The 27223-nt window shown below is 44.9% G+C and overlaps 1 protein-coding gene across 3 annotated transcripts; it reads right to left on the reverse strand.

Annotated features, from left to right (window-relative positions):
- Positions 1-1607: 1607 nt before the first annotated feature.
- Copz1 (coat protein complex I subunit zeta 1) lies at positions 1608-26258 on the reverse strand. Of its 3 annotated transcripts, XM_040280523.2 has the most exons (9): positions 26155-26258; positions 12170-12238; positions 10378-10459; positions 9675-9766; positions 7870-7925; positions 6192-6269; positions 5360-5411; positions 3738-3776; positions 3006-3197 (listed from the first exon to the last, which is right to left on the reverse strand). In XM_040280523.2, the coding sequence occupies exons 1-9, from the start codon at positions 26170-26172 to the stop codon at positions 3135-3137; spliced, it is 549 nt and encodes a 182-aa protein (XP_040136457.1). In that variant the 5' UTR covers positions 26173-26258; the 3' UTR covers positions 3006-3134. The 3 variants fall into 3 exon arrangements, with proteins under 3 accessions (XP_005325135.2, XP_040136457.1, XP_077909507.1); XM_005325078.5 differs by lacking the exons at positions 3006-3197; positions 26155-26258 and adding an exon at positions 1608-2967 and having other exon boundaries at positions 12170-12295; XM_078053381.1 differs by lacking the exon at positions 12170-12238 and having other exon boundaries at positions 26155-26205.
- Positions 26259-27223: the final 965 nt, after the last annotated feature.

Here is a 27223-nt window from a genome sequence, read left to right on the forward strand (position 1 = left end):
CAGTAAATCACTCTGTGGGGGGGCTCCCTCAGCCTGAGCTCAGTGGGGTAGGGAAAGGATAGACATGGGGGGGGGGAGTGGGGAATTGCCACATCTGGCAAGCAGGTGTCTGGCACTGTTCAGGCTGTAGTCACTTTCCCAGCCAAAGGGGAAGAAGCGGGGAGAGGGGAGGAGGGGCCTCTTGGGGTCCCCTGGGAAATAGGGAAAGGCTCACAAACAGAAATTCAGAGGCCCACAACCAGACCAAAAAAAAAAAAAAAAAAAAAGCAAGGGAGATCATGCAATGTTCCCCTATCTCTGCTCCAGTCAGTGCTGAGGATGGTTTGCTCAGAGTCCTGAAAGAAAATTGCTGACCAAAATCCTGGGTAGGCCTGGCACCCAAAGTTTCATTCCTACTGGCAAAGAGAAGACAAGAGAAACTGAAGCTCAGAGAATTCCAAGTTTGAGACTGGATAGAACTCAGCTCTCCACACCATCGCTGGTCACCAATCCCCAACTCCAGCACTGACACATCCCCTACCCAAGGACCAAGCTGGGTGATAAGGCAGGTGATAAGGATGCTAAGTCTGGTCACTGCTTTATGTACAGCTCAGGTAAAGACAGAATGACCCTAGCCCTTCTGCCTGCTGCACTCCAGCTTTCAATGCAAGACCACAGGCAGGAGTGACATAATGGAACATGAACTTTCTGCTGAGAGCAATCCTGCACCCAGGTGCCCCCCACTTGCTGAGCCTAACTGTTAGGTTTCCACAGGGAAGCAGGCAAGTCCTGTGCTGCAGGGCTTCTTCTCATTCTTGGACCTTCCTCCCCTCATCCTTTCCATCTCTCTTGCTTAATCCTGGAATTGCAGGCCCAGTTCATAAGCAGTAGAGGTGACTGAGAAGGAGACCTTAAATTGCATTGGAGAGGAGGACTCCCCACACTGCCCCCTCCTTAAAATCCTGCAGAGGAAGGGGGAAAGAAAACCAAAGCATTCTCCTGTCGCCGCGGCAACCATAAAACCCCCGGCTAAATCCATCTTGTGAGCTCACCGCCCCATTAAGATGCAGGGCCAGGCTCTGCGCCAGCCCAGCCACATTCATTTGTGCGAATAAAGGTGGAGGAGGGGGAGGGGAGCAGGCTCTGGAGGGACGGGGAAATGGCGAGAAGAGGTTATTTACACCGCCGTCCTGACCTTCTGGAGCAGCGCTGGCTCCGATAAATAACCCGCTCAGCGCCGTTTCAGAGCAGGAGTGGGAGGTGCAGGAAGGGAGCAGGGGCTGGAGGAGAGCCCCCACGCAGGTGCGCGTCTCTGGGTTACTAATGGCTGAGGCGGGAGCAGGCAGCTGGCTTTGGGGGTGGTGGGGGGAGAACTCAGTTCCCTGAGACTCCCACTGAGAAAATACCATCCCCACCCCACCCCTGGCGCCAATTTCCAGGCGAGGGGACGGAGCTATGCCAAGGAGGCAAACAGCCCCGTAAATTAGGGATGGGGGGGTTGAGTTGCTGGGGAGTCTCTGAGGTAGGAGGGAAGAAATATTATAAGATGGGGAGTGGGAGGGGGCTGGAGGAATAGGAGTAGCTGCCAAAAAGAGAGGAAGAGGAACAGAAACATCACACAAAGGCAGTTTGGAAAAAGAAATGTTTTATTCCTCCTCACACAGAGCAGCATAGGAAGGTGGCCATCTCCTGACTGTACATCTCTTACACCAAGATGCCCCTCAAATATGCCCAGTTGTCTGCCCCACCTCAGTGTTGGAGTATTGGCAGTTAGTGGATGGGACAGAATGTTTCTCAGGAAGGTTATCTTTTTGTGGGGAAGAAGTTTTGGGTGGGTCAGGGGAAAAATTAGACCCAAGAGTGGATGATCCATTCTCTTATCCTCCTGGGGAAATCCAAACCCCAAAGGAAAGTGACCTCTCCTGGCCACATAGGGAGGGAAAGAGCCCAGACCTACTGCTTTCATGTAAGGCTGAGGCAAAGGAAGAACAGAGTTAAGCAGCAGATTGCAGATCCAAGGCAGAGGAGAAAATACATGTTGGGAGCTGAGGGGACCAATCACCTCAAGGGCCCAGTTGAAAGTCCCCCTCCTTCCCCAGTTCTGAGCAAAAACTCTTCTTCCCAAGACTAGAATAGAATTTTGTTCCAGGGACTGGCTTTGCTCTGGGGCAGAGAGGATAAACCACATAAAAGGCCCACGGGTAGTAAAGATGGAGAATTAATGTTGCAGATCAAGAGATGGACCTCCCCAGAATGACCACTCACAGACCACAGCAGTTTTAAAGCTGCATGCCAGGATCAGGGTAGAGAATGAACTTTATAAGCCCACTCCATAACATTTAACTCACTGTTTTTGCCACTCTGCTCCATTCCCCATAAGCTGCCTCCAATCACTTTTCCAAGGCAAAGGACAGGGCAGTAAGAAATGGGGGGAAAAAAGGCTGAGGCCAGTAAGTGGAACTGAGACTGAGGCTGGACACATCCCTGCCCATCCCCAACCTCACTCATAATACGGAGAGGAATTCTCCTCCTACCTCTACCCTTGCTGGACATATGGGCTGTTGGGACAAGGCCTAGTAAAGGCAAAGGGAAGAAAACATTCAGCACATTCTTTCTCCTGCTTTGATCTGGAGTGTAGCTACAGCGAAGGGCAAAGGAGTAGAGAAAATATGGGGGTAGGAGAGCATGGACCAAAATCCAGTCTAGAAGGAAAGAGGATGTTTCCTCTGCCCTGCATCCAAATCTGCTTGGAGCTTTACTCCTAGCAAGACTGAGGAGAGAGAAGTATACTGGGGGAGGGGGCAACCCCAGACAGGATGGAGATTTAAGGATCCCTTATAATCCCCGAGATGACCCTGAGAGCACCAGTTTGGGCCTGGATGAGAAATCACAGCAGACATGCAGAGTTTTGAGGGGGGCGAGGAGCCAGGCACGGGGTCTTCACCGGAGGAGTGACCACTTGATCTGTTCTTTAGCTGACTGAAGCACCTGCAGAGACAAGGGCAGCACTGAGGGAGACTTGCTGAGGGGCAGGGTGGGAAGGGGGCGGGGCTCTCCTTCTCATCACTTGCCTTCCCCGTCCTTAGAAGAATGAGGAATAGAAAATCCCCAAAGGTAGAGGAATAGGAAGAAGTCTCTAAGGCCCTAGAGGATTGTCAGTTTGGGAAATTCCCCCAAAATTCAAATCCACTGGGAGGATGAAGAGAGAAGAGGTATACCTGGGAGGAAAGAAAAAAACTGGGGGTTACTGGACATATGTTAAAAAGAAGAGATCATACATCCAGATGAACTCCTTAGTGAGGATTTCAAGTGGGTAAAAAACAACCCCTCCCTTGGCCCCTGAATCAGGTAGACAATCTATCTGCAGTCAAGGTAGCAGGATGGATCTGTAAAACTTGTATATCCTAGAATATGCATTTCCAGCCTTCATTTGAATAATAAGAGAAAGAGAGTGTGCACACACACGCACACAGACCATCTGCTTAAGGCAAGCCTCTGCTGGGGAATAAATCACTGAATGAGGCATCAGGCAGGGAGGGTTTGAAGGGTACTGAGGAGGGCTGACAGCCACTGCTCACATGCAACTGGGAGAGGAGTTGGGAGGGGGGTGGGAGCACAGGGCTGTGTGAGTTTCAGTTCTCCGGAATAAGAGGGAACCAGGGAAGATCTCCAGTCTCATCAGACTTGGCAAACTGGGATGAACTACTATTCCTCTTTAGTGACCCCATCCATCTGGAGAGGAAGAGAGAGAGTCATACCTGAGACACGGTCTGCTCCGTTAAGGGTACATCTTCACCCTGTGGCACAGAGACAAGCATTTAGGTTGGAGGCTGGCAGTGGATAGGACGAGGTGGTCTTTTAAACTGAAGCAAAAGGCAGGGGCCCTAAACTTCTCAGTCCCTTCTAGTACAGCCACAATTTTACTTGGCCAGAGGGACCATAAACACAAAGGGTCATTTCATCCATCCTCCATTTTAAGACTAGACTTCTTAAAAGATTTATTCCATTTCAAGTAATCAGCAGGTTATCTGATCCTCAACTTCCTCAACTTGGGGGGTAGGGACCTGATTCCCTAGTCAGAGAAGACCTTCCCTGAATATCAATATCGCTGGGGAAAGGATGAGGGGGAGCCAGGGATAGTTTAATGGATCCCGCAAGGCCTGATGGGTAACGACAGCATGTTAATTTGAAGAAATAAACTGCTGGAACAGCAGCCTGAGAAGGGGAAGGGGGGAGTCGGTGGTGGGGGACCCTCTCTCTTGCCACATAGAGACATATGTTAGAGGAGAAGATTAAACTATGCAAATGGAGCCCACGGCAGTTAAGGGAGAAGATTTCCCATTACCCGGCACTGTCAGCCTTCACTCTATGGAGGTCAGAGCTGGGACATTCTGTGAATGGGGAGATTTGCTTTGTTCAGACATCATAGCACCCCCTCAATTTGCAGGTGGGCTCTCCTACCCACCATGGTCCCCATAGCAGACTTGCAGCCTTTTGTAGTGGACTCAGAGGCCCATTTCTGATATCACTAGTACCAAAGAGGACTAAGGTTCTGGTGAACAGAACCTTTTTTTGGTAATGGGGATTGAACCCAGGGGTGTTTAGCCACTGAGCCACAGCCCTAGCCCTTTTTATTTTTTGAGATAGGGTATTATTGAGTTGCTTAGGGACTTGCTGAGACTGGCTTTGAACTTGAGATCCTCCTGCCTCAGCCTCCTGAGCCACTGGGATTATAGGCATGCACCACCATGCCCGGTAAATAAGTACTTCTTGATGGAGAGGTAGTACTCTCAGTTATGTTAAGACTTTAATGGTGTTTTTTTTTTTTTTCTTGGGGGGGGGGCGGGCTCACAGGAATTGAACCCAGGGGATCCCCAGCCCTTTCGATTCTTTATTTTGAGACAGGACTTGGCCAAGTTGCTTAGGGCCTTGCTAAATAATTGAGGCTGGCCTCAAACTTGTGGTTCTCCTGCCTCAGCTCCCAAGCCACTGGAATTACAGGCGTGAGCCAACACACCTTGTTACATAAGACTTTAAAAGGCAAGAAAGACACTCCTCTGTCTCAGATCCTTCAAAGAGGAAATAAGTCAACCTCAAGTTTCAGAACCATGAATATTAAAGTTTCTTTTATTTTATCATTCATTCAATACATTAAATGTTTACTTTGTACAAAGAAAACATGAGATGCTAGGTATCATGTTAGGGGAAGAAATAAGTTCCTTTGCTTCCCTTCCTTCCTAAGATAGGAAGGAGGGACAAAAGTTATATGTATGCTATCAGCCCAGACCCTTAGACACATTCGGTTGGTCTGGCTCTGGAGGGTATTTGTGGATAGATTCGTGGGAGGTGGGTAACAGGAAAATACATTGCTGCTGCTTACCCTTAATGCCACCCGGTGTACAACTTGCTGGGGATCACTCTCTAGTATCACCCTACAGAGACAAAAAAGAGACCACTGTTCACTTTGGGATATGTGTTGTGATTGAACCCAGGGGTGCTCTACCATGAGCTACATCCCCAGCCCTTCTTTCTTTTTAATTTTGAGATAGGGTCTTACTAGGTTTCTAGCACTGGCCTTGAACTGTCAATCCTCCTGTCTCCATCTCCTGAGTCACTAGAATATAGGCATGTGCCAGCACACCAGGCCTCCCAGCCCTTTTGTGTAAGTGTATGGTGTTGGGGATTGAACCCAGGGCCTTGTGCATGCGAGGCAAGCACTCTACCCGCTGAGCTATATCCCCAGTCCCCTCTCAGCCCTTTTTATTTTTTACTTTTGAAACAAGGTCTGAGTTCCAAGGCTGCTTTTTTTTTTTTTTTTTTTTTGGTACCGGGGATTGAACACAGGGGCACTCAACCACAGAGCCACATCCCCATCCTATTTTGTATTTTATTTAGAAACAGTGTCTCATTGAGTTGCTTAGCGCCTTGCTATTGCTGAGGCTGGTTTTGAACTCTCAATCCTCCTGCCTCAGTCCCCTGAGCCGCTAGGATTACAGGCATGTGCCACATTGCCCAGCCTAAGGCTGCTCTTGAACCTGCACTCCTGCCTGTCTCCTGAGTAGCTGGGAAGTACACCAGGATTCCTGGCATGTTCACTCTGTCCTAGTGGACCAACGTACTATGGGGACAGAATTCTGACCACTTAGCCCACTTGACTTAGAAGAAGGGCAGCCACCCAACCATCCCAGATCCAGGCAGGTCAGAAAACTCACCCTCCATCTACGATTTCATCCACAGCCAAGAAGAGCCCCTCCATGTTCTCCAGCAGAGCTCGTTTTTCTACATTTTTCCTGAATCCCCCAAAGAAGAGAAAAACCAGTCCTGTGTGATAGAATCCTAGGATATTGTCTGGATAGGGATCCCAAACTATACTAATAAATAAATATGTCCAACAAGCACATAAAGAGGTGAATAAGATGAAGAACTTTTTAGCCAACCTCATTTCCTCTAACCCTTTTCCTATTTTTGTATGCTGAGTAAGGATCAGGAATGTCAAAAAATTGAGTGTGAATACATAGGCTGATTATCCAGAGCTATTGTTTCTTTCTTTTCTTTTCTTTTTTGGTATTGAGGATTGAACTCAGAGGCACTTTACCACTGAGCCACATCCCCAGCCGTTTATTGTATTTTATTTAGAGACAGGGTCTTGCTGAGTTGCTTAGTGCCTTGCTTTTGCTGAGGCTGGCTTTGAACTCACGATCCTCCTGCCTCTGTCTCTGGAACTGCTGTGCCAAGCCCTGGTCTCACTAAATTGCCAAGGCTGACTTGAACCTGAAATACTTCAGCCTCAGCCTCCTGAGTTGCTGGGATTACCAGCACAAGCCACTGAGACCAGCTTAGATATATAATTTTTTTCCTACGTGATGTTTTCCTACTATGATGTTGTTCATGACATTGCTTATAAACACAGACATCAGTAGGTAGGAAAAAAGGAAACAAACACAGCTAAAAATCTGGAGGTGGTGGGAGGTGGGAAGGGGTTGAATATAAACCCTATCTGCACTCAAGCTCTGACAAACCTCCTACAGCTCGCTCTGCATCCCGTCCTCCCCCCTCCTTTCCAGCTCTGCTCAGGCTCAGAAAAGAATCCCAACAAGGGGGCTAAGAACAATCAGGGCCCATATCCACCAGCTGCAGATCCTGTGGTTGGTGCATGTGGCCTGTCACATCCGTTAGTTTGACTCTTTCACTAGATTACCCGAAATGAAGTCTATTCATTCACCTGGCTGAAAAATAAATCATCCCCTTCCTGAGGAAACCTGAGCCATTTGTTCTGCTGATTTTGCGGGGCTGAGAGCGCCTGCTGTTCTGTTCCGGATGCTGTCTGTACTGGGTTCACTAGGGAGCTGCTGGGGGAATGAAGTTCAGAGCCCTGGGTGTTTTCAGGAAAAGTATCTTATGTCTCTTCTCTTGCCCATCGACATGGAGAACAGAGGACTAGTGAGGAGATGGAAAGGGAGGAGAGGGTAAAGAGCATATTATTCCTGTTCTACAGAGGGGGAAAATTAAGGGCTAGAGGTGGAAACTTGGGAGTGCCGCCTCCATTCCCAAGGTATGGATGTTTCACATGGGATACTTCCTTTTGCTTGCCCTTTGCCTGCTTCTAATGTAAAGAATGACGCCTCAGAGCCTCAGAGAATGAAGCATCACGAGGGGCTGAGAACTCTGACAGAGCCACTGGGAACCAGTAGGAGAATCCCCATCCTCAGGAGAATGGGAAGGACATGCTCTCCATCCAGTCCTCCCCATCAGTGTGAGTTACTCTGAAATAATAAGCCCACTTCTTAAACTAAATCGAGTCCCTGGAGCCTCTGCTGATCCCCCTCAAATCCTTGGGCCTGAAGAATAGTTACTTTCTCTCCCAAACCAACAGTAAGAATGGCTGCTTACCTCAGCATCTGGCTCAAGGAGTCAAAGAGGCAATTCAGAACAGCCATAAGCATCAACTGTTGAGAGACAGAGGGAGAAAGAGAAGGATCAGGGCCCTACAAACTGCTCCCCAAAAGCAAAACCCTCCAATTCATTAACCATCAAAATATATGGGCTTTCTAAAAGGACCAGAAACATAAGGTAGAACTGAATACAACACAGGAAGAGGTTTCTCACAGGAGTGAATTCTGCTATACCATTCCACAATTTGAGGCTCTTTAGCCAAAGTTTAAATAGAACTTTCCTGTTGTAGTCCTCCACATATATTTTTTTTAAATAACTTTATCTTATTTATGTATTTTTTTAATGTGGTGCTAAGGATTGAACCCAGTGCCTCACACATGCTAAGCAGGCACTCTACCACTGAGCCACAGCCTGAGCCCTCCACATATCTTTACTAATTGTATATGTGTTATCTGATGTCTTAAGTACAGAGAAAAATCACTGCTAAGGTCAGAGAAAGACAGCATGGTTAGTGGAAAGAGCATGTCCTTCTTTTTGCCCCTATGGTGCTGGGAATCCAATCCAGGGCCCTGAGCATGCTTAGTGCACACTCCACCAAATGAGTGTACCTCAACCCAAGCACGGGCTTTTAAGTCAGACAGAACTGGGTTTAAACCCCGGCTGAACCATTTCCTGTACATATGACCCTGACAGAATTATTTCGTTAAACCGTATGAAACTGCCACTTTTGTAGTTTGACAATGGCCACAAACAAATAATTTTATGGTTCCTCATGGTTTGGTTTCCTCATTGGTAAAACAAAGGCACTGACGACTAAGTCTCACAGAAGCACTGTAAGGTTTAAATAACAATGTACTTAACAAAGCACTCGCAGCAATAAGAGCTCGGTAAGGGGTGCATCTCTCAAACTTTTTTTTAAAATCTATTTATTTTTATGAGGTGCTGAGGATCGAACCCAGGACCTCACATGTGCTAGGTGAGCGCTCTACCACTGAGCCACAATCTTAGCCCTCCACATCTCTCAAACTTTGACTTTTGCTAAAATTATCTGGGGACTTATTTTTACCTATCCTTTTCCCCCCAAATATTTATTTTTTAGTTTTTTTAGGTGGACACAATATCTTTATTTTATGTGGTATTAAGGATCAAACCCAGTGCCTCACGAGTGCAAGTCAAGTGCTCTACCACTGAGCCACAACCCCAGCCCTTACTTATCTACTCTTATGGAAGTTGCTATTACTTGACATAAATGGTTTTTCCTGCATATAGGAAGCAGGCTAGGATCTCACCCATAGTCCCATTCACATTGTATGACTTCATCCAATGACCCATTCATACTGTATAGCTTCAGCATGACCCAGAATATCTGTTCCTAGCTCAAGCTCAGTTGGGTATGCACCATTCACAGAGGACCCAGCGTCCCGACCCCAACCTTGACCATATCTCAGAAATCCATCTTAAAAAACACTGTGCAGGGAAGGATATTAAAACCTATACTATAAATACACACATACACACACACACACACACACACACACACACACACACACACACACACACACACACACATACACACACACATACACACACACTGTGCCTTCTATATGGAAATAAGAAAGTGGAAAAAACTTCCTTTCTAGGCAGATTCATTTGTGGAGCCATGGTGGAGATCTCTGACCCCTTGGTTAGTCCTGTCAGAAGCCAGAGGAATGTGGCTCTCCTAAGCCCAAAACATGCGGCTACGTCCTGCCTGTGGTTTAGGAAGTGCATCAAAGATAATAAAAAGGACTGGGGATTCTCACCTCATTTTCATAGGAGCTGCCAATCACATAGAAATAGAGATCGATACTGCTTTTATACACCACCGTCAGGCCTTCCAAGAGGGCAATTTCACCTGGGGGGAGAAAGGCAGAAACAGGGAGTGCCCTGAGATGAGGAAGTAGAATAGGAGTTACCTGAACTCCTGGTATCTAGTTGTTTGGGGCCAAGGTAAGGCAGGCTCTAATGACCTCCAGACTTAAACTGACCTATTCTTTTGGGGTGGTATCAGAAGGGAAATTTAAACCAGGGGACTCTAAATTGTATCTTCTCTCTAACCTCCCTCCCCCACTCCTACCCACTACACTTATTTCCCTCCTTGTATATGAGACAGGATACTAGTCGATCCTTCGGAGGTGAAAATGCAGAGCGGTCACCTTTACAGACTTCCATTTACCTGCCCTAATGGATGCGGTACAATAAGCAGAGCTGCAGTTAAATTTGTCAAGTGAGGCTCATAAATCCAGGGACTAGACAGGTAGCTAACAGCCAACCTTCCAGCATGGTATTCCCGCGTGAGGTACACTCACCTCCCCATTACATTTCTGAAAAGTTTATTATATGAGGGGAGGAGGTGAAAAAGAAAAAGGAGGCAGTCATTTTATCCTTTTTCTGCAGTCCTGCTGCCACCCCCTTCCCACATGGTTCGCCCCCAACAGAGGGAGTAGTGAAAGGAAAATGACCTACTGTCAGTCCGATGGGTCTTGTTGAAAATATTCTTTTCAAAGGCCTTTTGCTCCTTGACACTGGGGTAGGTGTCGTCATAGTACTGGTCAGAGGGAAAGGAGACAGGGTTGGGTCATTAGAGCTGGGAGCCCAGAATGATTAGTGACTATGCTCGCCCTGGGATCTTGGATTTCTCTCCTTCAAGGCAGAGGGTGAGGGAGAAATAATGACGTGGAGAAGGAAGGGCTACTGAGGCAGAGAATGAGCAGTGAGTAATCAAATTTTTTTTTTGAGAGTTTTTAATATTTATTTTTTAGTTCTCGGCAGACACAACATCTTTGTTGGTATGTGGTGCTGAGGATCGAACCCGGGCCGCACGCATGCCAGGCGAGTGCGCTACCGCTTGAGCCACATCCCCAGCCCCGAGTAATCAAATTTAAAGAAAGAATTAAAGAACCCTGCAATAAGCAATCCCACTTCACATTTCTAAAAACGGTGGGCAAAGGTCTACCAGACCTATAATGAGGCCTGCATTTTTGTTTGTTTGTTTTGTACCAGGGATTGAACCCAGGGGCACTTAACCACTGAGTAACATCCCCAGCCCTTTTATGTTTTTATTTTGAGATAGGGTCTCACTAAGTTGCTTATGGCCTCACTAAATTGGTAAGACTGGCCTCAAATTTGTGATCCTCCTGCCTTGGCCTCCTGAGTCACTGAAATTAAAAGTGTGTGCCACCACACCTGGAGATGAGGCCCTGCTTCTATCTGCATTTTAGGAGAGCTCTCCTCAGACTGTTCCCACCAAGTGCTTCTGGGGAGCTGTCCTGTCAGACAGTCATGCCAGAGAAAACAAAGACTAGAAGGCAGAACTCTTCCTCAGACCCTTCCTCAGACACTCCCTCACTGTATGAAGCTGAGGAATGAGGAAAGACTGTAAAACCCTCCTCCACAGCATGGTGAGCCCTGCCCTGTGGTCTCTCAAGTCTCAGCTTTCCTTTCTGCAAACTAAGAGAAGCAGGGGGCAGTCTAGCACATTGCTGAACCTATTCCCAGGCTCTCCCTGGCAAGGGGGTGGAGATGCAAGCTGCTACATCGTTCTGCTCTTTAGGGGCTAATCCGTCGCAGTCAGCTGAAGACCTATGACAGGTCTGGCATTTAGTAACTGGATAACTGTTTCAAAAGGTGTCCTGCATAGTTACATCCAATTACAGGGAGGAACAGCTGGTGAATTCTAAACTAATCTCTACCTGCTGATTGATTTATGCTATGCTCGCCCGGAGTTAATACACCAGGGACAGAAGAAATTTCTACAGGAGGGGGAGAATATGGAGGGAAGAGAAGGGTGTCCTTTCTCCTCTCTTTCAAAAGATCCAAAGTTAAAAACACCATACTGGGAAGGCAAAGAGGTAAGAAGCTTGGTGAGTCCTGTAAATCTAGAGTTGAAACCACAAAACAATCCCCTGGGTAAATCCAAGCAGGTGACAGGGTGGGAGGGAAGGAGGTAGGAATGATGTACAGGGGTAGAGTGCTTCTAACATCTAGATATTGCTTTGATCAGGAACCAATGTTCCGATGCTTCTCCCCTGATGCAGGTAACAGTGGAGGTCAAAGTCTGAGGACAGCAAGTAGGAAAGCAGTGTAGCTAGAGACCAAAGAAAACTGAGGTTTTATCTGGAGATGTCAAAGGGAGATGGAAGATTCTCAAAATGATACTATCACTATCAAAGAATATGAGTTAGTAGGGCCAGTCTCAAGATTCCAAGCTCACAATGTCTTTGTCCTGCTCCTAAACTAATTTGAAAGGGAATCTCACCTTGGCAAAAAGTCGGTCTCCATCATTGTCCAGAATCAGGATGGCTTTGACAGTATACAGGGAGGGTTCCTGAGGAGATACGAACACATCTTCAGTCCTGAAGGCTCCCATCACCACTGGCATCCCAGATAACTTTCCCTAGTCACATTGGGGCTGTAAGGGGTTACAGAGGTGACTCTATATGTCCCCTTCCCTGATACAGTTAGATTTTGACATTTCCCACTGAGAATGATCAAGCAGTAAATGACCTGGGGGAGGGAGCATTTCAACAAAGGACTCCAAGGCAGCGACAGAGGAAGCGTCTGACTCACAGAGAGCTCAGTCAAGGTAGGTCATGCTGTTATTTCCAAACACTGTGGTACAGTTATTTTCCAAATTACCATCCCTCCCTGGTCTCCCACACAGGTGGGTATGGAATGTGACCAGATTAATTAATAGGCATTGCATGAGGCCATCTGAAAATAGGATTGAATGCCCTAGTACACTTGGAAGTGTCTGCAGTCCCAATGCAGTAGCAATGCAGAGGCATAAAGCAAGCCTTCCCTAAACCACCCACACACTGAATAGAAGAAAATAAGTGTTTATGTGCATGCACGTGCGCACGCACACACACCAATTCTGAACTCAGCCCAGAGAGACAGACACGGCCCCAAAACTCTCCTACCAAGCCCAATTCCCCCACTATATCCTAGTCACTACCACTTAACTTGCTAAGACAAAAACCAATCTGAATTTTGGGGGGTCGTAAGAAGATTTGAGAAACACCCTGGGGACTGGAGGTAGTAAACAAGAGGGGAGTTTTCTTTCACTATCAAGAATCAAACCGAGAGGCTGGGGATTATGAGCTCAGTGGTAGAAAATGTGCTTAGCCTGCCTGAGGTCCTGGGTTCCATCCCCAGCACTGAAAAATAAAAAAGAATATTGGCTCTCATAAGGGAATCCCAACCTCAGTCTAAAGGGTTACATTTAATTCCCTTTATCAACTGCAAATATACCTCTTTGCAAAAGCTCAGTGGTGGGCTGGTTGCAGCTGTTGCAGTTCAGTGAAGAGAGCACAGAAAGACAAAAAGCCGCAGTGGCCGGGTCACTCTCTTCTAATCAGTTTACTAGGGGAGGGGAAAGGGGGAGGACAGGGAAAAGAGTGGTGCCTGTACAGAAGGCATTTGCTAGGGCACATTCCTTGACTTGGCAATCAACACTACTTACCACTGGGATCCCTGCACTATGAAATGAGGCTGTTGTTTTGCTCTGTTCCTGTTCTTACTAAGCAAACCCCTAGTCCTCCAACACATTCTCTAAGTCATGTTGAACAAAGACCCAAGGATGAGGAGAAAAAAATTATACCCAAGGATTCAGAAACTACGCGTTCTACAAAGGTCAACTGGCTCATGAGGGTCCAGGAGGTGTAGGTGTCCCCGTGAAAAACCAACAGAGCTCAGGAGAGGGAAGGGAGGCTAAGAACGGGAGTAAAGGGTGATAAGAAATGACAACTTTCACAACTTGAATTCTTGAGGACAGCAACTTGTTTTTTTGGTTTTGTTCACTGATTTATCTGAGTGTCCAGAACAATGCCTGACATATACTAAACTCAGAATTTGTTCAATCATGGAGAAAATAATTTTGATTTTTTTTGGTTGTGCTGGGGATGGAACCCAGGGCTTGTGCATGCAAGGCAAGCACTCTACCAACTGAGCTATATCCCCAGCCCGAAAACAAATTTTCATGATGTAGTGAGCATCTAAGAGAAGTTTTAAAAATATATTTTAAGTTGTCAATGGACCTTTACTTATTTGTATGTGATGCTGAGAATGGAACTCAGTGCCTCACACATGTGAGGCAAGCACTCCACCACTAAGCTACAAACCCAGCTCTAAAGGAATTCTTATAATTAGATTTCCGCATATAAGTGGATTTTTCTACTGTGACCATTTGGGGTGATATTACTACTGACCTTACCTCTCCTCTGACAAGCAATCCTTAGAGCTGCCCCCCACAAACTGCACTCTGGAATAAACAAGGTAGAAGGAACTTCTGTCTCCAACCAGGAAACTGTTGTCTAGCAGAGGAAAGTCCTCTAGAGTCTAGTCTAAATTAAGAGAAGCAGCTTTCCTAACTCCTACCTAGCTCCTCAAAGATCTTCCCATACAAAGATTTCCCCATAATGCAGCCTCTGTTCCATAGCAACTTAGCTCCTAGATTCACCAAGAGGGAGACACTAAAGGATTTCCCTGTCAGTGAATTGAGAATGAGTTTCCTTCTTTCTTTTTTCAGTACCAGGGATTGAACCCAGGGGCATTTAACCACTGAGCCACATCCTAATCCTTTTGATTTTTTATTTTGAGACAGGGTATTGCTAAGTCTTTAGGGCCTCACTAAGTTGCTGGGGTTGGTCTCAAACTTGCGATCCTCCTGCCTCAGCCTCCTGAGTCACCGAGATTACAGGTGTGTGCCACTGCAACCAGTGTTTTTCTTTATTTTCCCCTCTCAGTACCAGGGATATAACCCAGGAGCATTGTACCACAGAGGTACATCCCCAGACCTTTTTATTTTTCTCATATTTTGAGACAGGCTCTCACTAAGATGCCCAGGCTGGCCTCAAACCTGCTATCTTCCTGCCTCAGTCTCCAGAGCAGCTGGGTTTTCAGACATGTACCACCACACTCAGTGAAATGAGTTTCCTTAATGGAAACAAAGAAGTCCAAAAGGAGGAAATTTAGAAGAAATAATTTTTTCCTGCAACCATTTTCCCTGAAGATCCTTGGCTTTGTCCCTCTATCCATTCACTGCAACTTAATAGAAAAGCCCACTAGTTTAACCTGGACCTTATTCAGGCATAGGTGACTGGTTCTTGCAGGCACAGAATCTGGTATATTTAGAAGGTACAGGAATACAAAGAAAAGAAAAGCCCTATTAGCCACAGGCCAACTGTGAAAGTCAATGTTCTTGTGGCCAAAGTAATATCAGTGCCTAAACAGTTATGCTGGCAAAGAGAGAAGAACATTCCCTGGATTCTGTTTCTGCTCTTTTCACTGGCTTCCTAGAATACCTGCTTAAAACAGAGACACTGGGTCTTCCCGGGCAGGATAAAGATTGGCTGAGGGCTGGGGATGTGGCTCAAGCGGTAGCGCGCTCGCCTGGCATGCGTGCGGCCCGGGTTCGATACTCAGCACCACATACAAAGATGTTGTGTCCACTGAAAACTAAAAAATAAATATTAAAAATTCTCTCTCTCTCCTGTCTCTATCTTTAAAAAAAAAAAAAAAGATTGGCTGAGGAAGGCACGGACAAGGTCCAGATTCAATGTATTAGAGAAGAAGAAAGAAGGCATGACAGAAAAGCTGGCTAGTTCAAACTTCCAAAGAAGAATCACACTAAAAATAGCTAGAAATGCATTAGAACTTCAATGCTGCTTGACATTTCTATTCTACTACCGCTGGAGCCAGCAGCAGCTTCTTTACTTCTCCTGCCACCTCCTGACTGCAGCTGGTTCCACTTCAGCCCGGGGCCTTTACCTCTCAGGAGTGGGGAGGGCCAGGAGTTCCCCTCATGCCATAAAACCAACCAGTTTAAAGGCCCCAGAAGCCATTACTGATAATGTAATTTCATTTTAAGTTTTAGCAAAGGGCAAGTTTATAAATAACTCCCAGCTACTGAGAAATGGGCTTCCTAGACAATGGACTAGGCTTGACCTTGTAGCATATTAAATGCTGTTGTTAAGAAAGATCCTACAAGCTTAGGCCCATATTCAAAGGACTTAAAAGGTCTATTCTTCCATCCCACTCCCCAAATGGGTAGCTGCTAGAAAGCTTTCGAGACAAAGTTCTGTGATGCACTGACTTTCAGAGAGCCACAGCCTGAGTGTATAACAGAACTTCACCTCAAATGCTAATGGTGCCTGGAAATGGTGTACAGGCAGACTGGTTTGTAGGACAAGTTTTCATGCATGTTTTTATGATCAAGAAAACTAGAATGCTCTGCTCAGGACAGCTGAAAACACCATAAAATTAACAAATGAGGCTGCTGCAAATGTGTCTTCAATCTCTATAAAGGGCTTCTGAAACCTGATGAAAAACACTGTCTTCCAGAACCCTCTCCCTCTGCACACTTAGGACTGTAGGCGGTGGGGTGGGGGTGGGGTCATTCCTAGTGCTGCCCCCTGTGGGCCTCTGGATGACCTGCAGCTTGCTCAGGACTAGAGTCATTAGCAAAATTAAAAGGCAGCTCTGGATAAAAGCGGTGTAAAGCCCTGTAATCCCAGTGGCAGGAGGCTGAGACAGGAGTTCAAAGCCAGCCTCAGCAAAATCAAGGTGCTAAGCAACTCAGTGAGACCCTGTCTCTAAATAAAATAGGAAATAGGGCTGAGGATGTGGCTCAGTGGGCAAGTGCCCCTCAGTTGTTCAATCCCCGGGTTAAAAAACAAACAAACAAAAAAAAAAACCTCTATATTTGTGTGTCTTTTAAGTGAAACTAGTAAAGATGGATTTTTAAAAATCATTGAGTTACTCTGTTTATATAGTTTTATATAGTAAGAGAATACTTTGGGGTGTAACACTCGGTGCATATCTTGATATGCCACCAAAAGATTAGAGGAATGGTGTTTAGGGCAGATTGATAGAATATTTGGGAGCTGTGGCTAAGGGGGCAAAATCAAAAACCCTTCATGGAGGTAGAATATGTTGTCCACAAAACCAAAAGAGCAACAAGTTAAGAATCTGGTTGTGATTCTGGAAAGTTCTTCATTTCTTAAAGAGAAATTCTTAGGGCTACACTGAAAGGGTATACCATGGTTTGGCAATGGGTTTCAACCAATTGGAAACTAGAAGATGCTCTTCTCACAATCCTATTTATAAAATAAAACCAAGATAGTAAAAACTCAAAGGAGAAATTCCTAGATACCACTCCCAGCTGCACATGGCTAAAGCAGGTATTTTTGCTCCCTGATTCTGTGCCAATGTTTTCCAATTAAAAGCTCCTTTGGGGCTGAGGGCTCCAATCTGCAAGCCACAAGCCTTTGGACTTCAGAAGAATTAGCTAAGGGCTTTGATAAGGACATGCAGTTAGAGTCAAGAGGCACAGTTCAGGGGCTGGGGATCTATCTCAGTGGCTGAGTGCAGGAAAGGCCCTGGGTTCCATCCCTAGCATGAAGGGAAACAAAGCAGAGCTTTAGAATAGGAGCCACAGGTACCTCAGAACATTCCCCGGCTGACATGAGACCAAATATTGGTTATAAAGAAGACACTGGGGCTGGGGATGTGGCTCAAGCGGTAGCGCGCTCGCCTGGCATGCATGCGGCCCAGGTTCGATCCTCAGCACCACATACAAACAAAGATGTTGTGTCCGCCGAAAACTAAAATAAATATTAAAAAATTCTCTCCCTCTCTCTCTCTCTTTAAAAAAAAAAAAAAAAAAAAAAAAAGAAGACGACACTGAACACATGTCTTAGGCAGAACTAATGGCAAGAAGACAACTAGAAAGAATCTTCCTAGCAGGGATTGGGGATGTGGCTCAAGCGGTAGCGCACTCGCCTGGAGCTGGGTTTGATCCTCAGCACAGTATACAAATAAAATAAAGATGTTGTGTCCACAGAAAACTAAAAAATATTAAAAAATTTTTTTTAAAAAGAATCTTCCTAGCTAACACAGATTCAAAACATGGCAAGCCAAGTCACCAAGAGTTCTGCCATTACAGGAGAAAATGTCTCTAAATTCCTAGGATCCTTGTATTACATTCTTGATCAGCCATACTCAAATTCTCCCTTTTTCTCACCTTCCTCATGGGAGAAGTAAGAGACTTATCTAGATCAGTTAAGGTTAATACCTCTTTTGAGTAACTGCAGGCTCCCTTCCCCCTTCATAAGCTGGTGAAAAGCTAGTGAAATCTATGGACCTTGCTCCCAGCAAAATACACACTCACGAACTTATGATTTCAAGTTCACAGACGTGGGTTGAGAATTAAACAAGTTTGTCTCTGAAGATAATACAATAACGTGGAGAAGGAGAAAAAAAATGGGGAAATGATCGATCCTTTTATAAATTAGGCCTGTTGCCTTTCACAAGTTAATGAATTCAATAAACAGGTGTGGCCTTCAGAAATGAATGAGGCTGAGAAAACTAACACAGCCAGCAGGGGGAGTAGAGGCCGGCGCCACACCCCTCCCGGCGGTCAATGGCCGAGTCTGCTAAGTGTGAAATCCACGGAATGAAGATGACCAAGCCTCAAACTCTTCAGAAATGCAAAATCTTGGGTCCTTTCTTAAAACTCAGAAAGGCTTTCTGCTGTAGAAATTTTCCTAGTGGTTGGTCACACAGTCCCCGACTCTTCAACCATCATGAAAGTGAAAGATTCACAGAAATGAGGGACAATGATGCAGCACTGATGGGAAGAGAGATGAATTGAACAAGCTGAAATTAGACTATATTCCACATCTGAGGCCTGACAGCAGTATTAGAACTTCCTGCTGCCCCAGTTTGGTAATTCAGAAGCCCTCCCTTAAATATCACTCAGCAAAGAAAACAGGCAAATGGAGCTAGATTCATTTCTGATGCATTCTTGGTCATAATTTGTATCATAATTAACCCACTGCCCCCACCATCTGCTCCTAAAAACAATGTTAGTCTCTGAAAGATTGAATTGACAGCCTGTGTTTATTTTTCAGTCTATTTACACCCCCAAATCAACCCCTAAGGCAGAATTGCTCTCCTCTCCGGTTTTAGTCTCTCTCTAAAAACTACACAATAGAAAAGGAGTTGGAGAAAATTCACTGTCAGAACTATCCAGACCAATTGGTTATGGATGGGGACATCTAAACTGACAGAGAGTGGGGAGAAAAAAAAAAAAAAAGGGGCCAAATCAAAGAGGAGACAGGCTTCCTCTGCAGCATATATGACTTAGGTTACACAACAAGAAGAACTTCCTGAAGAGGAGGGGAGGTCAAACACCAGCATAAGTCAAAGAGGCTAGGGAATCTAAGGACAGGAGAAATCCTTCTAATAATCTGATGTGAGAAAGCCATTCTGTCCATAAGCAGGAGAGGCAAATTGTAAGAGGGCCCTTGCCAGCGCAGGCATCTCATAATGTAAACAGACTCAGCCTCCCAATCCATCTTCATCAGCTGCCCCAGGGGCACACTGCCTTCCCTCTTCCTAATTACTCCAGCATTTAAGTGGGTGGGTAGGTACTGACACTTTATTATTACTATTCCATCTTTTATTTGCTTCCTCCAGTTCCCCTTTCAGTGATCTTGTCAATATCCTGACTCTAACCAAGCGACGGGCCACATCAATGCAGTAAAGAAAGAAAGAGAAGCAAGAATCTAGATGAAAAAGATCCTAGCCAGATGTGGTGCCCATGCCTGTAATCCCAGTGACTTGGGAGGCTGAGACAGGAGGATCACAAGTTCAAATCCAGCCTCAGCAACTTAGTGAGGTCCTAAGCAACTTAGCAAGATCCTGTCTCAAAACAAAAACTAATAATAAAAAAAGGGGCTGTGGTTGTGGCTCAGTGGTTAAGCAATCCTGCATTCAATCGCTGGTGCCAAAAAAGATCCTAAACCTAACAGTAGGCTCCTCAAATATCCAGATAATTGCACTTATCTTCTGCCTCCCAGGGAGGACCTGGCTTCTCAAGGGTCTGGTTTTCTTCTCAGAGGGCCCCTCCTCTTCTTCCGACCATGTGACAGCTCCCCTAGACCTTTGATATAATTTATACTTTGCCAGGGACCAACTCTTTCCCACTACTGTGAAGGAGAGGGAAAAAATATATATAAATACGTCGGAAATCTATAACGAGGTCTTCTTGGAGGGCAAGACATGGGGAGAGTTAGAAGCAGCGTCAATTGCTCTTTGGGGGTTTTAGTTCAAGCCAAGGTCTGCTTCCAGCAATCAACCATTAAAACAAGCCGGCCAGAGTAACAGCACAGTTTATTCTGATCATTTAATTTGAAGTGTCAATAAATTAAACTTCAATCAATTAAACTAGGTGTGCAATAACCCAGATGGACACCCCGACACCAACATAATCACAATAAAAATTTTTATGGCTGCCAGGGACCTCACCGGGGGCAGTGCTGGCACTGCTCGAGCCCTAGCTGAGAAATATATCTCCACAGCACAGGAATGAGGAGATTGCTTCTCCTAACGAAATGGAGGGGCCAGGCACCAGCAAGGACGCAGCTGGAAGAGGGGCACAGGGGACTGCCAGGAATGAGATGGGAGTGCTTTGGGGGCTTAATGTAATTGATACCTTTGCCCAAAGCAGGGGGAAGGGGCATTTAGGCCAAGTACCTCTACTGTTAGTGCCAAAAGAATTTAACAAAAGCCCCATTAAGATGATTCAGGAAGCAAGGGCCATGGAGCAATATCAACCTTTAAGAGTCATTGATGTATTCTGCATAGTTTCTTCTTCCATGTATATGCACATCCTTGTGCACTTAGGGTGGCCTGATTTTTTTAGTGAGGCTTAGAACCTGGGTCTTGGTCATTATTTTAGAGTAAAGTTATTAAGGAGAGAGAAAGGACAGAGTTAGAGCCTGGTCTGTAAAGCACTGGAAAAATAGATAGAATGGGAATCCAGAGAGCATTAGGAAAAATGAAACCCATATACAAAGATTTAAGAATCTAAACTATTGGAGTAATTCAGCTTTGAGGGAGGGAAAGGTAAAGGAGGAAGGAAGGGGTAGGTGATTATCTTTAAGATTTCATGTGGGTTTTGTTTTTGTTTCTTTGGTAATGGGGACTGAACCCAGAGCACTTAACCACTGAGCCACATTCCCCTGTCTTTTTTTTTTCTTTTGAGACAAGGTTCCATTGAATTGCTTAGGGTCTCCCTAAATTGCTGAGATTGGCTTTGAACTTGTGATACTCCTTGCCTCACTCAGCCTTCCAAGTTGCTGGAATATCAGGTATGCACCACCATGCCCAGCAAGATTCCATAGGTTATTTATTTATTTATTTATTTTTGGTATCAGACATTGAACTCAGGGGCACTCAACCACTGAGCCACATCCCCAGCCCTACTTTGTATTTTATTTAGAGACAGGGTCTCACTGAGTTGCTTAGTGCCTCACTGTTGCTGAGGCTGGCTTTGAACTCCTGCCTCAGACTCCAGAGCCACCAGCATTACAGGTGTGGACCACTACACCTGGCTTCCATAGGTTATTAATGGAGAATGGTGATCTGCAGAACTTCCTCTCCCTTCAACTAAAAAAGGGAGAACCAGAAGAAATAGCAGGAGAGAGAAAGCTGAGTCCAAAGATGCAGGCTGAAGAGCATTATTATTAAGCCCTGGTAACTGAAGGAGATGAAAGGGTCTTTTTCCTCAGAGACTACAAGGAGACCTCAAAAAGATAAAGACAAATCTGTTTGAAAGCTTGGGCTGTATTATTTAAGAAATGTGTCCTACTGTCAAGTACCTAAAAAAAGAGAACCTATTGTTATTTAGAAATTTCCATAATCAGAGCAACATTTTTATATGTTATTTTTTAGTGGTAGATGGACACAATACCTTTATTTTATTTTTATATGGTGCTGAGAATTGAACAAGTGCCTCACATGTGCCAGGCAAGTGCTCTACAACTGAACCACAGACCCAGCCCTCAGAACAAATTTTGATGGTTATTTTTTTCTATTCTTTTTTTTTTGGGGGGGGGTGGGAAGCAGGGATTGAACTCAGCAATGCTTAGCCACTGAGCTACATCTCCAGCTTTTTTTTTTTACATTTTATTTGGAGACAGGTCTTGCTAAGTTGCTTAGGGCCTTGCTAAGTTGCTGAGGCGGGCTTTGAACACCCTGCCTTAGCCTCCCTGGCTGCTGGAATTACAGGCATGCACCACAGCGCCCAGCAATTTCTTTTTTTTTTTTTTTCGGAACGGGGGACTGAACTCAGGGGCACCTGACCACAGAGCCACATCCTCAGCCCTATCTTGTATTTTATTTAGAGACAGGGTCTCACTAAGTTGTTTAGTGCCTAAATTGCTGAGATTGGCTTTGAACTCTCGATCCTCTCGTCTCAGCCTTCCAAGCCCTTGGGATTACAGGCATGCACCACGACACGCCCAGTGCCCAGCAATTTCTTGACCGGGTCCATCTTACCCTTCCTTTCTCAACATCCTACAACTTGTCTATGCCTTGTATAAGTGAGAAGAATGCATTTTGATCAGATATCTCCAGAGGTCTAGTGGAATCAGCAAATAGAAATGTAAGACTAGGAACCCAAAGTATTTTAGGAGTGAACCCTCCCTAAGGAGTGACTTGTTAAATAGTATCTCAGTAAACTTTTTTTTTTTTTCTTATTAGGGATTGAACTCAGGGGCACAAAACCACTGAGCCACATCCCCAGCCCTATTTTGTATTTTATTTAGAGACTTGCCTCACCATTGCTGAGGCTGGCTTTGAATTCTCGATCCTCTATATCTCAGCCTCTTGAGTGGCTGGGATTATAGGCATGACCACTGCACTGGGCCAGTACAGTAAACTCTTTAGCTCAGTAGAGATCTAAGGTGAGATCCAGGAATCCCTTGTACTTTTGAAATACTAATGAAGATGAAGACAAAAATCAGGATATACTACTGAGTAAAAATACAAGGAAATGAGAGAAAAAGGAGCAGTGAGAAAAGGTGATTCTAAATCAGATGGAGCTGAATTTTGTGGGCCAGTATGTCAGGGGAGTGAGAAGTAGGGATCTAGGAAAAATTACTTGATTCTCAACTAAGACTCTTCATCTGAATCACCAAATACATAATAATATTTAAGTAATCGTTTCCTCATTTATCCCAAGAATGGTACAAAATAATGCCATGGTGGATACAGAGAAGTTGATTGGTTATACGCAATGGATGCCTTAGGGCAGTAGGGCTTAATCTTCTCTCAGAATTCCAGTCAAGAAAGGTTGGATTAGTAGAAAATGAACACAAATTCTTAACTGGAGTCCAAATTAAAGTTAAATTGTAAAGAGAAAAAAAAATGTTGAATAGAGATGATACAGGGGAAGAAAGGTACCTGGTTTAATATCCCAAATCAAAGATCAGCATAAAAATTAGAACTGATACATGCTGGTACTTTTTCTTGGTCCCCAAGAAAAGCTTTATATAACAGATGATTGAAAGGACAATTCTGCATATTGAAAGAATGGAAAGGTCCCAATGAGAAAACCTACAGTAGCATCAGAAAGAGACTTGGTCTGGGAGGATAAGGAAATCAAAATCTAATCCAAGTTTTTACAAAGGAACTTCCTTTATTAAGTTCTTTTCCCTATACCTTGGTTTCCCCTAACTCCATTATATCCTGATGACAAAGAATCAGTATTTTTTTTTTTTTTGTACTGGGGATTGAACTCAGGGGCACTCAACCACTGAGCCACATCCCTACCCCTATTTGTATTTTATTAGAGACAGGGTCTCACTGAGTTGCTTAACACCTCCCTAAACTGCTGAAGCTGGTTTTGAACTTTCAATCCTCCTGCTTCAACCTCCAGAGCCACTGAGATTACAAGCGTATGCTACTGCCCCAGCTCCTGTATGGTTTTTAAACAAAGTTCAGGGGTACCTGACCAAGTTAGCAAGGATCTTCAAATGCAGCATCTTAGACACAGATTAAACGGAAGGAATAAGAGAGAAGCAGATACAAAACTAGGGAAGAGAAAATATGATAGATTTTCACATTTTGCTCAAATTCAAAAGAATATATTTTGATCAGATTTCTCCAAAGGTCCAGCCGAATCACCACTGCACACAAACTCATTGTTAAAAAGGGTTCCACATGGGGCTGGAGTTGTGGCTCAGTGGTAGAGCACTTGCTTGGCATGTGTGAGGCCCTGGGTTGGATCCTCAGCACTGCATATAAATAAATAAAAGATCCATTTAAAACTAAAAAATATTTTTTTAAAAAAAGGGCTCTAGGGCTGGGGTTGTGGCTCAGTGGTACAGGGCTTGTCTAGCATGCTTGAGGCACTGAGTTCGATCCTCAGCACAACATAAATATAAAATAAAGATATTGTGAAGAGTTAAAACTAAAAAAAAAGGGGGGGGGCTCCACAGGCCAGGTGGTGCAGTAGCCCAGGAGGCTGAGGTAGGAAGATTGCAAGTTCAAGACCAGTCTCAACAAATCAGTGAGACCTAAAGTAACTCAGCAAGACCCTGGCTAAAAATTAAAAATTAAAAATGGGCTTGGAATGTGGCTCAGTGGTTAAATGCCCCTTGGTTTCAGGTTTTTGGCAGTGCTTGGGATTGAACCCAGGGCCTTGTGCGTGTGAGGCAAGCACGCTACCAGCTGAGCTAAATCCTCAGCCCCCAGTGCCCTTTGTTTCAATCTCCAGTACCAAAAAAAAAAAAAAAAATGACTCCCCAGACAACATCTTCCTCATCCTTGGACTTTAAGGAGACTCCTTTTTAAATATATGTATGAAACAATCTAAAAACTTCCAAAGAAACCAATTCAATTTCCTAGAATCTATTTTAGTCTGTTACCTGGTTAAGAGAACTCATTAACTCCCAGGCAGGGTGGTACATACCTGTAATCCCAGCAACTCAGAAGGCTGAGACAGGATTAAAAATTCAAGGCCAGCCTCAGCCACTTAGCAAGACTCTCTCAAAATAAAAAATAAAAAGGGCAAAGGATGTAGCTCAGTAGTAAAGTGCCCCTGGGTTAGAATACTCATTAATTCCCTGATACAGACAATACTTAGAATTACTCAATTTTTAAGCTCTTTACCTAAACTTAACCAACCCATATGATAAGTAGAAGTTTTCTGTGACACTTTGAAATAGGGAAATTAAAACCTATTATTCCTGGGGTTGTGGCTCAGTGGCAGAGCGCTTGCCTCGCACATGTGAAGCACTGGGTTCCATGTGAAGCACTAAGTTCAATCCTCAGCACCACATAAAAATGAATAAACAAGAAAGATATTGTGTCTATGTATAACTAAAAAAATATGTTTTTTAAAAAACCTATTTTCCCTTTTAGTGATAAGGATCTGTGTGTATATATGTATGAAATCTGAAGGAAAATAAAAGACAAAAAAGCTTCTTTAGAAAGATGCCTAAAGATCAAATTAAGGAAAAGGGGTGGAATTCTTATATCTGCGCCCACGCGTGCGCACACACCCGCTCTGAAAGCCAGATAAGCACTTTTAAGAGAAATGCTCTAGTCCAATTCTAAAGAAAGTGTAATAACTATGTTGTTTGAATTAGCAAAAAAAGGTGAAATGAACTAGAGGGCTAATAAACCTCTTTAGCCACCACCATTCTCTAGAGGGAGAAATTAGCATCCTAGGTCCTATAATAAAAATTCCTATGGCTGGGGATGTAGCACAGTGGTAGAGGCTTCCCTACTATGGAAGAGATCCTGAGTTCTATTCCCACAAGGGCAGGAATCCTAACTGTAAAGAGGAGGGAAAAGAGAGAACAGAGTCTGAGAAAATATTCCATGATCCAAGCTAACTCTTATCAGATACTCCAGAACTCTGACAGAATGCTTAGTCTTTATCATGGCATACCTATGTAATAGGGATTAACAAGAAATCGAAGTTTTTGGTTTGAAGGAAAGTGCCAGGTAGTCATCAATGAACACACAAATTCAAAACCACCAGGAGGGGTCTGTAATGACCACACAACTATGTTCTAATTTTACAGTTTCGGGGCAAGTATGAAGGTTTGCATAAATTCAAGTCAGAATATCATCCACAATGCTAAGAATGAGAAGGACCCTGAGGGACCCCAATCCAGTACACTTATAATCCTAGGGAATGCTAAGGACACCATGTGCTCCCTTTAACTTTCTACCGACTCTTAGGTTTTCTCCCCGGAAGGGTTCCCACTCTTAACCGAGGCTTTAAGTCCTGCACTAGGCCATACACTTATTACACCAGCCAGCAGAACTTCTTTCCCCGACGACTACCCGGAACTCCCCTTTCTCCCCACTCCCAGTCGTCTAAACCCTGACTTCCCGCCCGTCTGGGCACCTCAGCAGCTCTACTGCCCCTCCGGCTCCTACCAAAATCAGCGCCTCCATCTTGCCCCGCAGCTGGTGCCGACGTGAAGCCGCAAAAACAACGCCGCCGTTGATTGGTCCCGAGTCCTCAAGAAACCCCTCCCAGTAGGGAGATCATTGGATAAGAAAAATCCAGCCCCTGCTGCATTGACCAATAACTGTACCCTCTTGCAAAGCGGAAGCAGGATATCCAAACAGAAGGCGCAAGGATTTGATTGTCAGCTTGAACACTCAATAAAACACCAAAACCTCACAACAGAACGGGGTGGGAAGGTCAGTGGGCGGGGTTGTTTCCATGGGGAATAGAGGAAGCGATTGTTAATTTTCAATTGGTAGAGCGGAGAGCACGTGATATTGTCCTCCTGAGTTTTAATCCGCACTCCCTTTAGGGGGCGCAATGTTCTCTTAGCCTTAAACACCGATCTTTCCCTACCTTCATCCCTATTCCCAGCGCCCCCCATAGGTTCTCCCTGATGTTTACGGTGCTTTGGCCTAAACAGCTAGCTCTCCCCTCACGTCAGCTCAGATTCCTTAAACATCCTCACTGAAAATCTGCACGATCTTGCAGTTAGAGCCAAAAGATGTTCCAACACGTTAACCGTATAAATCAAGGCCTCCAGGAATTGATTGCCACAGTAACAACCTCCCCAAGGTGGAGTCCTGGACCTTGCTAGGTCCAGGAATAGGCAAGAAGCCAGTGAATTTCTGAAAGCGGATTTTCTTTGACTCAAGTGAAACAGGATGTTAGAGTTTTGGAGACGAGAAGGGAGAGAAGGAGGGGCCCAGACGTGAAGGGATCAGAGTACTTATACTCTGAGGGTATAGAGTTTAGGGGCTGCGGTTTTCCAGAAGGGACAAGACGTTGCAAAATGAGAAAAGAGAAGTTTACCGAATGGTAGGATTTCACAATAAGGAAGGCTTTTAATGAAGTTTGACTTTCCCCGTACCTCACTAGTATAAAAAAAAAAAAAAATCAGTGGGGGAGCCAGGCACAGTGGCATGCAGCTGTAATCCCAATGTTTTAGGAGATAGAGGGAGAAGGATCAATTCAAGGCCAGCCTGGACAGTTAAG

Source organism: Ictidomys tridecemlineatus, chromosome 6 (genome assembly GCF_052094955.1).
Source record: "Ictidomys tridecemlineatus isolate mIctTri1 chromosome 6, mIctTri1.hap1, whole genome shotgun sequence".
NCBI lineage: Eukaryota > Metazoa > Chordata > Mammalia > Rodentia > Sciuridae > Ictidomys > Ictidomys tridecemlineatus.

Excerpts from the sequence above, each read along its gene's own strand:
- Copz1 (XM_005325078.5), bottom strand. The coding sequence starts at position 12,292 with ATGCCAGTGGTGATGGGAGCCTTCAGGACTGAAGATGTGTTCGTATCT. Across the intron at positions 9,767-10,377 it reads CAAGACCCATCGGACTGACA|GTGAAATTGCCCTCTTGGAA; the intron begins GTAGGTCATTTT and ends TTCTCCCCCCAG. Across the intron at positions 3,777-5,359 it reads TACACCGGGTGGCATTAAGG|GGTGAAGATGTACCCTTAAC; the intron begins GTAAGCAGCAGC and ends TCTGTGCCACAG.